This window comes from Nestor notabilis, unplaced genomic scaffold (genome assembly GCF_000696875.1).
Source record: "Nestor notabilis isolate BGI_N333 unplaced genomic scaffold, ASM69687v1 scaffold5123, whole genome shotgun sequence".
In the NCBI taxonomy this organism is placed as follows: Eukaryota; Metazoa; Chordata; class Aves; order Psittaciformes; family Psittacidae; genus Nestor; species Nestor notabilis.
This window is the reverse complement of record NW_009921364.1, coordinates 27,479-38,829: the sequence shown is the minus strand read 5'-3', so window position 1 is coordinate 38,829 and position 11,351 is coordinate 27,479. Positions and strand designations below refer to the sequence as shown.

Below are 11,351 nucleotides of genomic sequence, written 5' to 3'. Positions count from 1 at the left end.
AATGTGACAGGGCTGAGACATTTAGCTGCTTGCAGTAAAAAATAGAGCCCCAAGAGGAGCTCTGGTTTTGTGTTTAAGTATGCTGTATACGTTTCGTCCCCCACCTTTGCTCCATAGTCACGTCTGAACGCACGGCTCCTCGCTATGGTTTCTGCCAGCTCTGCAGTTCTTTCCGAGGCATTCAGCACTCTCCAATTGATTCCAGATGTGCTCTCCGCTTCCCGGCACTTTCTCCCTTCCTCCTCCTCCTCCTCCTGCGCTGGCAGGGGAGGCAGGGCTGCTTTTTCCCTGTGAGGTGTTGGAACTAGTGCAGGCAGCCATGAGGACTTTCCTGCTGGCCACTGAAATCAGGGGAATTGAAGGGGCCAGTGTGAGTGAAGCTGCCTGATGGGGCTTTGAGGTTTATCCATCCTCCAGGAGCCAACTCAGCTCAGAGCAGCACCTATGCTCAGCTCACTATGGCTTTCACCTCATTCCCTTCACAGCAGGGAAGAGGGGGGGACACAGGGAAGCCTGTTGCCAAAAGTGATCTTCAAAATCCATCCTAGAAGAGCACTGGATATACAGAGAGATCTGGAAGAGTCTATTACAGATAGCTGTGTCACATAGTAAGGGCTTTGAAAAAAATTCCTATGACTGAAGTAGATAGAATCTTCTAAGGGGCTGAGTGAGCTTCATGAGGATTTAAACATTCAGGAAGGCAGTTTGAATTCTTGAGGTTGCAGGAATAACTCTCCACGCTCACTGGGATTTGGTGATGTACTTGCAGATACAGGGCGATAGTCCATTTGCAGAGCAGGGACATGGGATGAAAAATTGCGTATCAGCCCAGCTCAGGTATCTGGTTGGGGCTGAAGAAGCAGATACTGGTTTTTAGAAATACATTGCTTGAAGAGCTGGTCTTCCCTTGAAACAAAGCCACGTGAAGTGAGCGATCTGCAGAATTAGCCGAGGTGATAGTAGCTGTGGTGCTATCCTGTCAGCCTGCTCAAGAGTTACCATGGGATGAGGTGGGATTTTGTTCCCTGTTACATTTCCATGCTCTGCATCCCTTCTTTTACTGAGCAGCACCAGGAACCACTGGTTAGCAGTCAGGAGGAAGGCACAAAACCAGTACAGGCAGGTCCCCTGTGCCATCTTAGAGTCATGTCCATGAGTGCCCTGCTGCTACCACGGACCGCTCCTGAAAGAGCAGTTACCACACTCCTTCCCCACCACTGGCCTCCGGTTCCTGCTGCCTCCCTGTGTGAGGATCCGCAATCATGCAACTGTGAGTGTGATTAGTTTGCTAATCCGCTGAAAAGCTAATTGTAGTTAGCTTGGATTAAACACACACACCACATCTGCAGCACACTTTCTCAGCTATGATTCACTCGAATCCTGGTCCAAAAGAAGAAATTTAACCCTCTTTGCCCAACAGTAATCTCAGTTATGCGGGAGATGCTGCTGCCACTCTGGGTGCCTGATGGATTAACGCCTGACTAGATCCATAATATTTTGAGACTTTATTTTCATGCTGATTCGTTGAAAGCTGGTCGTCTTATGGAAATCTTTCTCTCCCCAAGAACATTTGACTGTGAATGTGAAGTGGAAAATATTCACTTGGAATACTGCAGAGGTGGGAAGAACACAGCCAGGGTAGGTGCTAAAGGACCGATCTGGAACAAAAAATTGAGCCCGAGCCCTTCTCTTACTTGCTGGCTCTGCCGCTGAGGACGTCTCCATCCTGGTGACTTTTTCCTTTGTTCCGCACCCCCACCCCTTCTCCCCAATAATTCTTGGAGGTAGTTTCATTCCTAATATGGAATGGAAACAGATGTTGAGACCTTGATGTCGTCTCTTGAAGCACAATTCTCTCTTTCTAATCAACCCCAGAGAGCGTGAATTGATTGAAAGCGTTTGTTGGGATGCCTTCGTGCCAGTAGCATTTAACCTTGGGTTTTTTCCTCTTTCTTCTTAACGGGGAATAATGTAGATTTTGGGAGCAGAAAATCATTGCTTTTGTGCAATCTGAAAGGTATGCTTCAGGCTGGTAAGTAGATGTGGCTCTGGGCCTTATTAGTGTTGCGTAACTCTAAAGCTTTGGCTATATCCAAGAGGAAGTCTCTTTGCAGGTTGCCCAGGGGCTTCTTAATTAAGCATGTATGCATTCAGCACTGAGAGCCTCCATTTGTATGTTGGGCTAGAGCAGAAAGTTGACCATTACTGGAAATAATGACAGCATGGGGATGAGTGAGTGCTTCCTGTATATCAGCGTAAGATAAGACTTTAATTTTCTTTCATCCTTTCCCACAAAAGAGGGACTTGATCTTTTTCTTCAACTTAAATGCATTTAAAAGAAAAAAAAGGGCCAGCTGTTTTATTTTACAGAACAGTTTTTGGTAGCCTGGAATGATAGAATGTCTATTGGAAGATAACTTGTTCTTCCCTTGCTTTATATATCTAGGAGAAGGAAGGGAGAGATTAGATAATCTAGTGCAAGCTTGCACCAGGAAGTTAAAGAAAACATGCCTTTAAATGGTTAGCTAGGTGCAAACTTGAGTGCAGGCATCTTTTTTTCTTTTTCTGGTCAGCTTTTTTTAGGCTTAAGTTAACCCAGTGCAAAAAGCTTTTCCTAAATTGATTACATCTGGCTTCAAAAAAAGAATGCATACATACAAACTTCCCTTTGTTTTAACAAAACTAGCATAAAATTCCACCAAACTTATGAAGAATTACCTCTTAGTAGAGCTCCGCTTTTGGAAGGATTCAGGAGGAATTGCTCTTGTGCCCATGGTAGCAGAGTCAAAATTCACTATCCATTCCTGTTACCACCATGTGTCATAGATCAAATGAAGATCAAGTGCCAGATGTGCAGATGAAATACAAAACTTATTACTGTGATCCTCTTCAAGGTGCTTTTATGATCAACCCACATCAAGAAGGAGAGTGTTGATTTTCATCAGTCTGGGTCGCCAGACAGACTGACATGCCAGTCTTGCTCTCTGGAGGAACAAATGCCTTTGTAGTGTGGACTGTGGGTGTCAGGTTAGGGTCACATACCCTCTGAATCCAAGAACAGGTTTGTACAAAGGTGAAAAATGCAAAACGATTATATCCTTTATATATATCCTTTTCACCTCCAAACTTCCTTTCCATAGGCGTTTTATCCACTTTTCCTATTCAGAAGCTAATCTGTAATAATGGAGAAAGTGTTATTACTTTTTGGGGATTAAGAGCTGGTATGATGTTCGTGGGCATCATACATGGCATGACTGGGGAGCTGGAAAACTGTTACCACTTCATCACCCTGTACATCACTCTGCCTTGTATTTGAGTATTCTCATGACCTTAAAGAGCAAAGGCACAGTTTCTAAAATCAAGGCATAGATTCCATGTTGCTGTGAGAGCTACTAGCGTAGGTTGGGGTTTGTCTCTGTGTAATGGCCCCAACCCATGGTTTTCTGGAAGGGATAATGCTCGAGTTCCTGGTGGGTCTTGGAGCATCCCTCACGCTGCTTTGTATCCATTCCCATTTGCACAGAAACTGCTCGCTGATACATTCATTGTCAGCGGGCAAGTTGTGGGATTGCCTGGGGAGAGGGTTAATGGATATCAGAGACTGCCTGAGCTCATCCAAGTGCTGGTGCACATGGCACTTCCCAGCTTCTCCACCCCCTCTCCTTTCTGGCTCCGGTTCTCCTCCGAGTCCTTGCCAAGCCATTTCAGCACTCTTAACTGGGAACAAACTAACCTGACAATAAAAAGTGAGTCGTTTTTTCTGCCTGGGATATGTGCTGAAGTGGCTCAGCGCAGGGTGGATGGAGCACTGTGGCTGGCAGGGGAGAGAAGGCAGGAGTGCACAGCTGGAGGTGGGATGGAGAGCCATTGCTGAGAGCATGAGTCCCACCGAGGTCCCTGCTGGAGGAGCCCTGGAAGGAAGGAGAGGCTGTGTTGGAAGGAGCTGGGAAGGGGAGCCTGCAACAGCAATCTGAATTTGTGTTCAGCCGTGAGAAGGGGTGGGGGGGAAATGGGAAACCCCAGCCCATGTTCCTTATTATTTCCTTGCTCCTGGGCAGCAGTATAGTATGGCAGGCCCTTTCTCTCTTGTCTGTGTACAGCCTGGCAGCAGTGCTCGGCCTCTTCTGCCAAGGCTGTGTGTCATGCTGTGACCTGGGTCGGAGGAGGGACAACGCGGTCCCTGCATCCCCCTTGCTCACAAGGATCCCTTTCATGCACAGAGCTGAGGGCAGGCAGCGGCTCCAGGTTGAACGGGCATGCCAGGTTCTTCAGATCTGAACTACAAATGTTTGTGCTGTTTACGAAAGGGATTAGGTTAGTGCAGAGAGCAAACAGTGGTAGCCTGGAACACACTGGTCTTCGCAAACAGGTTAATTGCCTCTGTTAGCTGCAAGTCGGTTGCTTCGAGGTTTCATCACGAGTTCAGTGAAGGCATACCCATCAGAAACCCCATTCCACTAACAGGCATATACTCACATCTATCCCCATGATTTAGGGGTTACCAGAGTTGAAAGGCATATTTAAGAGATCATTTGATGTTTACATGCTGTAGCATTTCTTTTCACCTTTCTGTGATGCTCATGACTTGCAGGAGGGTTATGAACAGCACAGACCTTGTGGCAGTTTGCGTGGAAATGTCTGCACAGGAATTGTACCAGTTCAGCTTCACGAGGATTATAATTTCTATGTAGTTGGTCATGCTTTAATATTTTTGCATATTGTGGCCTACCAGTGCAGAAGGGATCTGGAGTTGCACTGCTATAAGGCTCCTTTCATATCCCTGTAATTACACCCGTTTCTCTAACGATCAAAATAAAATCAGCCCTTCACAAAATAGACTGACAGCTTTATGGAAGTAGGAGGCCTTTGTGTGCCTTTCTGGTGTTCCCTCTTGGTGCTCCAGTGCCGTGATCTTGGATCACCACCTGCTGTCTGCTGGAAGAATTCATCCTGTGTCGCGTTTGCTGAATGAACCACGTTGCTCCTTGTTGAGATGTGGTCCCCAGCTTCCACCCTTCTGCAAGGTACTGCTACATGCAGTTACTTACTGTTCCTCTGCTTAGCTTGGAGCTACAGAGCTTGTTAATTAAGTTAAAGCTGTGTAAACTCTTAAGTGTGTCCCCATTAGGGATTCTTCACTGGTTTAACTAATTTGGTTTTTTAAACAAAATGTGGGATGGGTTTGTGCAGACCTGTGTGGGCAAAACACCGACTTAAGGAAGGAAATTGGTACCTGTGAAGGCATGACTGGACCTTTGTAGGGCTGAGACTAGGGGCCTGAAAGGGGAGCCCAGATGGGCATCCCTCTTGTGCCCTGAGGGCTGGGGTGCTATTGAATCAGATGTCAACATTTGGAAAGAGGGGAGCTGCTTTGAATTCCCACCTGATGTGAATGAGTGATTTCCGTTGGGGGCAGAGCAGCACAATGAGTAGAAAACATAGGAATTGCTGGTTTTCTTTGAACCATATATTACCATATATTGTACTGAGTGTGTGTTAATCACAGCGAGTTCCAGTTGCACTGAACAGGCTTTCCCAGTTGGGCGAGCATGGGATGGCAGCTAGCATGGTCTGTGCATAGCAGAGAATTGGTTAATTTGGATCTGATGAAATTATTCCTGCAGCCAATGTCCCTCAAGCTCCCCTCCTGGAGATGCCAGCCACCCTGCATTGTGGTTGGCTGCTCCTGAAAATTAGTTAAGATTTGTGCCATCACAGGTGAACATGGCAATAGTTCTCGTGGGGAGCTGCAGCTGGGCTTTGCTGGTCCTGTGATGGCATACTTGTGTGTGTTTGGGGATGGTGACTACTCTTGCACATACCCATCTTGGTCTGTTGTTGCATTTGAGTAAATGCTTAAGAGAATTTCATGAGCTAAACCAGGGAAGACTGGCAGTGCAGTGGGGTATGCTGTCAAGATTGGATGGGCTAAATACCTTCGGTTGAATCTCTCGTTCTACCTCTGTACCTCTACCAGGAAGTTTGGGGTGTTTCTCCCTGTTCTTTGTACCTCCCGAGAAGTGGGAAAAGCAGTGCTTCTGACTGCAGGATTTTCCCTGGTGGATTAGTTTTTGAAAGGAGTTCAGGTTCTGTATTTGAAGATAAATGAGATTTTTTTCTTTCCTGTGTTAGTTCTTGAAAATATGAAGTGTTGTGTAAATGTTGAAGTTTGGAAGAATAACATAGGAGGTAGAATCTCCGCTGGGTTTGGAGGATATCAGTATGCCGTGAAACCTGCAGAGATCTCATCGGGAGTCCTTTTCTGTAGACACTAGTGGAAACAGGAGAAAAAAGTAATTCTAAAGTGTCAAAGGAAATTAAAATTACAAAAAAAAAAAAAAAAATCAGATGGGAAATGTGTACATCATCATATCACCAGAAAAATAATTCGAGATAGAGGTACTCCATGGGAGTATGAAACCTGAACAAGCGTAATGGTGATAGATCTACAGATAACCTGAGACATTAAATTAAGGCTACATTTGTAATAAAAGATACGACTTTTGCATGTGAGTGTGATTGGGAGGGAGTGACAATGGTATTAAAATTTCATTCTGCACCAGAAATCCCTTCTTGGAAAATTTTAGGCAGGTCAGAGAGAAGTAATAAAGTTACCAGGATATTTTGGCTTGCAAGGTGTGATTAAGCTCAAATAAATATGTATTATCAAAATGCCACAAGCAACAGAAGTGAGAGAGAGCATTTTTCATCCTTCAAACATTTGGAGATAATTGAAGAAGGGAGAGAAAATATTTAAAAGGTTGAAATGCATTTAAACTGGAAGGAGCAGTATTAACCGAGGAGTAAAAATGTTGAAAATAAGATTATATAAGGTTGATGAGCTGGCATTTTAAGTAGTCTAAGAGTGAGATGAAACAAAACACTGGAGTCTGTCCTTTGGGGAGCAGCCCTGCACCACTGAGAGGACAGCAGAATAGGTTTTGTTTATGGCTAATTAGCATTCTCTTCCTCCTATCTGGGGTACCACTGCTTGTGAATCTAACTTGTTCTAAGAAAACTGGAAATAGTTTCTGCTACTGCATCTTTCCTGGAGTTACCCTGCCAATTTTCTAAATTTAAATTGAAAAAAAAATCAGCTTCGTATTTAGCTTGTATTTTAAACACAAGGAGAGGGTATGGAAAGACTGTATGGAAGCAACCTGATCTAGTCAAAGGTGTCTCTCTGCTCATTGCCAGGGATGTTGGACTAGATGACTTTTGAGGGTCCCTTCTAACCCAGACTATTCTATGATTCTATTCCGTGATGCTAAGCAGTACACAGGCAGTGGGATATAATTAAATACTGTAAGCAAAAGAGTATGTGGACAGAGTGGAATTAGCATGACAGGGGATAAATAGTCTGAGTGGGGGAGTGATGTGGTAGCTGATACCTGGTTTGGGATAACCATCATTCAGTCTCTCCTCCCTCCCGTTTGTCAGACTCTCCCTGCGGATCTTGGGGATGGTTTAGGTCGAGTCAGAAGCTCCTTGCTTTGGAGCTGAGAATGGGAAAGGAGGGAGCAGATGCAGAGGGCTAGTGGAGCTGCCCTCCTTTTCGGGGCGGGGGGGGCGGAATCCTCCACCCTATTCTGCTCTCAGGAGACGTGCTGGCTGTGTGGAAAGCCTCTGCAGAGCTGCTAGCAGGCGATGCAGAGCTGCAGCTGCCTGGGGCAGTGTGTGCAAGGACCCGAGTGCTGGCTGTGGCTGGTGTGCTTGTCTCAATTCTTCTTTCTTCGATAAAGCTGCAGAGCTCTGTGTTCCTGCAGGCAGCAGGGCTGGACTTTGGTTAATGACACCGTCCATCCGGGTGCAGGCCAAGGCTGCAGCTCAGCTCTGCTAAGTGGTATTGAATGCCCTTCCCTCTCCTTCTCCCCAGCTGCGGGAGCATGTGGCCACGTGGCCCCCAAGGGAGGCAGACCAGATAGACTAATGTCAGAGCAAATTTGGGATTCAGCCAGTGTCTGGATGACCTGGTGCTGGCTGGAGGTGCGCTGCATTTATCATTGTTTCCTTCTCCCAGAAGGGAGAGCTGAAGGTAGGCTGATAAAGGGACTGAAAGGTTTGTCCGTCTTCACTGGAGGTCCGTCAGCCCCTGCACACTCTCTGCTGACAGGCTGCTTGGTGATTCCCACCCTGCCTTTCCGATCCATGGGACAAGGTCTGCTCCGCTTTTCTCCATTGATTTAAGCACGCTGGTGTCAGGATCGGCTCTGAGCACCTCTGGGCTTTGTGGTGGAGGACCCAGGTCTGGAACAGCAGCCAAAATTTAAAATCGGGATTAGTCTGTTGACACACACATAAATCAAGCAGCCCTCCTATCATAAATCTGTTCCGTGGATTTTCTCTTCCCCTGCTGCGGCAGTGGAAGCAATAGGAGCGGTGCAGCAGCCTGGGCTTCAATGTCAAGGCTGTTCTCCTTTGCCCCCGGTGGCTGAATGAATGCAGCTCCCTGCTCCTGCCTTGGTGAGATCCCTGCAGTGGCTGCATGCTTTTGTGTTTGCTTTGGGTGGTTTTCAGGCCTGGTGGGATAGCATTTTTATTGTCTTTCAGGAATATATTTTGCATGGTCAGTTGCCTGCTTCTGAGTCATCTGGTTGGTGTCAACTACAGCTAAGGCAGTGCTAAAAGCTGCTAAAAAGTTCGCTGTCCTAGTGTAGAGGTCTCTGTGGGGTAGCCTAAGCTGGGGGAGGAGTGGCTAATTAATGCCTTGTGTGATGGTAAGTGATGCTCAGGACTGGGAGGGAGGGAGCGTGCTCCAGCTTTGCAGTCTTGACTCAGTTCTCCATACCTTTTCGGTGTCTTCTGTGTGGCCAGCAAGAAGCAAATGGGATATTTCTGAGCACCCGTGCTCTGTATTTGGTGCTGCTGGAGCAAAGGAGGGGGCTGCTGCACAGATGGGTTCTAAAAAGCATTCCTTTTTTAAAAAGCATTTGTCTTTTCTGTTACTGTGACACAACAGGGAAGCGTGCTCTGAACCACACAATGCACTTGCTTGTGAGCAGAACCATGAGGGTCAGGCTGGAGGAGTCGGACCCAGATATGATACTTTTCGGGATATTAAAGAACCCTGTTCTTCTGTCTGTGTTTCCATCTCTATTCCCATGTGTCAGTGCCTTTTTCCCTTTCCAAAATGCTGCTTTACTGTGCGTAAAGCCTTGTGTGAGATTACAGGGGCATGCAATTTGCAAGCCCCATAATTTGTTCTTTGTGTGCCACCCAGTAGTGAGAAAGTTGCCCAGAAAGATTAAGAAAACAGTGTCACGGTTCAGAGGAGCAAGGCGTGCTCTTTTTGATAGAGAAGATAATAGAAGACTGTGCAATATGATGGTGGCAGTGGGTGGGATATTCACATGAACACCTGTGCGTGTGTAATTTCTCATGCTGATGGTTTGATTTATCTTCTGTAGTATAAAGCTGCTTTCTCCTTTTCCCTTCTCTTCAGGGTAACCAGGAGCCAGCAGCAACTCCTGATGCAATGGTGCAGCCATTCACCACAATCCCATTTCCGCCACCCCCACAGAACGGGATTCCCACAGAGTATGGGGTGCCACACACTCAGGACTATGCAGGCCAGACCAGCGAGCACAATCTGACACTCTACGGAAGCACGCAGCCGCATGGAGAGCAGAGCACGAACACAGCCAGCACGCAGAACGGATCTCTTGCAGTAAGTGCAGAAGGGTGAGGAGCCAGGAGAGCAGCACAGTGCTGTGGGGAAAAGTAGCCATTGATTAGACTGCTGACTGCTTCTTAAGTATGCAGCAAATCAGTGGTAGGCTTGAAAAGGAGAGAATTATAAATAAAACATAGCTTCTGACCTTCTACTACCTTCCTCTTGTGCATGTTCTCTTGTAAATTGGTGTTTGCAAAGAGCAGTAGTACTTGGGATCATGGTGTTTTTACCATGGAGGCATTGTCTGAAGACAGTCCTTTACGAAGGTGTTAATTACCTTGTGTTAATTGGCAAACAGTTCAAATGAATGTGATGGAGGCAAATTCTGGAAGGTTGATGGTACAAAGGATTAGGATGAGCACATGCATGTAGGTGTAATCCCAATGTGTCTTTGTTTTCAGGAAGCTAGCAGAGTACAAAAATACTTTTCTTTGACTTTCTGAAGATGGCAAGGAGCTTCAGGGGGCAAAGATAGGAGGGGACCTCTCAGCTGCTGGACATCTATTTGCCAAACAAAGATTTTCACCTTCTTAGGTTTTTTTGCTTTCTTCTTCCCATGGCCTGGAACTGGCACTGGGCAACATGCTGGCAGATTATCCCAGCAAAAGCTTTATCCACCCCTTAAGCCACTTGTTAAGACTTAACTTCCTAATAAAGAACCTTATGGTGAGAACCTTCAGTTCTCAGGGGTGGATTTAATCTGTTAATGCTTTCAGTTTTACTTGTAGTTGGGTGTTTGGCTCATAGAGATTACTTTTCCCCCCTTTAAATACTCAGTGAATTCAGTGCCAACAATTGGAAGAAGTGATAGTGCCAGCTGAAGTGTGCATGGTTCCCAGTGTGCATCTATGTCTCTTCTGCAGTGGGCAGCGGCAGCATGGTTGGCACTGCTGGTTATGACTTTGACAAGGTATCTTTGAGTTCATCATGGGAACGCAGCAACTTCAGCATCTTGAAGAAGAAAAAGAGTACAAACCCTGTAAAGCACATTGATAGTGTGTAAAAGGAGCTTCAGCAAACACAAATGTAGATGAGAAGAGATAGGGCTGGAAATAAAACTTAGAGCTGGTGCACTGTGCAGAAATGCAAGTCATCACTTTAGTACCAGGTTGTCCAGTGCTGTTCCAGTTTGTAAGATTTGGGCTGCCCGTCTTCAGCATCTATCTCAAGCACTGCCAGTTGGATGGGAGAGCTGGAAACAGGGAATAAAACAGGGCAGTGGCTTTCCCGTGTATTTTTTGCTGTTCCCATCCTTGCACAGAGCTTGAGAGTGTTCCTTTTTAATGGAAATGATGCGAGCCTTGACCTTGGATGTAAGCTCTTGCCAATCCTCCTGCTCCTCTTCCATATTAGGAGCCATCTCCGTGGCACTGCAGGGCCGAGCTCTGTGTTTCATCAACCGCTGCCGGCTCCTAGGAGCCCGTGGTGCTCGGGGAGGCTGGCTAGCCTGCGAGGAGGGACGGGGAGCCCATCTGTGCTGGAGGGAGGGTTGCTGGGAGACTGCTGGGAGGCAGCGGTGTTGCCAGGAGGCTGTGGAGGGAGCCTGGCTGGCAGGGGTTATGTGAGAAACAGGCTCAGTAACACATAACACTTGTACTGGCTGTTGGAAGCAGGTGGGCACGTCTGGTCTGACCATTTGATGTGGTTAAAGATGTGTGAGCTGAGCGTGTGGAGTTGG

At 46.6% G+C, this 11,351-nt stretch overlaps 1 protein-coding gene across 1 annotated transcript in view; it reads left to right on the top strand.

The window, feature by feature from the left end:
• Positions 1-9,442: 9,442 nt before the first annotated feature.
• Positions 9,443-11,351, top strand: part of LOC104403075 (RNA binding protein fox-1 homolog 2-like) — a gene marked incomplete at both ends in the record, with an annotated part of 23,704 nt that continues 21,795 nt past the window's right edge. The window contains one exon of the mRNA XM_010011109.1: positions 9,443-9,667. Within this exon, the coding sequence (XP_010009411.1) occupies positions 9,443-9,667 (225 nt within the window). The remainder of the gene's footprint in view (positions 9,668-11,351) is intronic.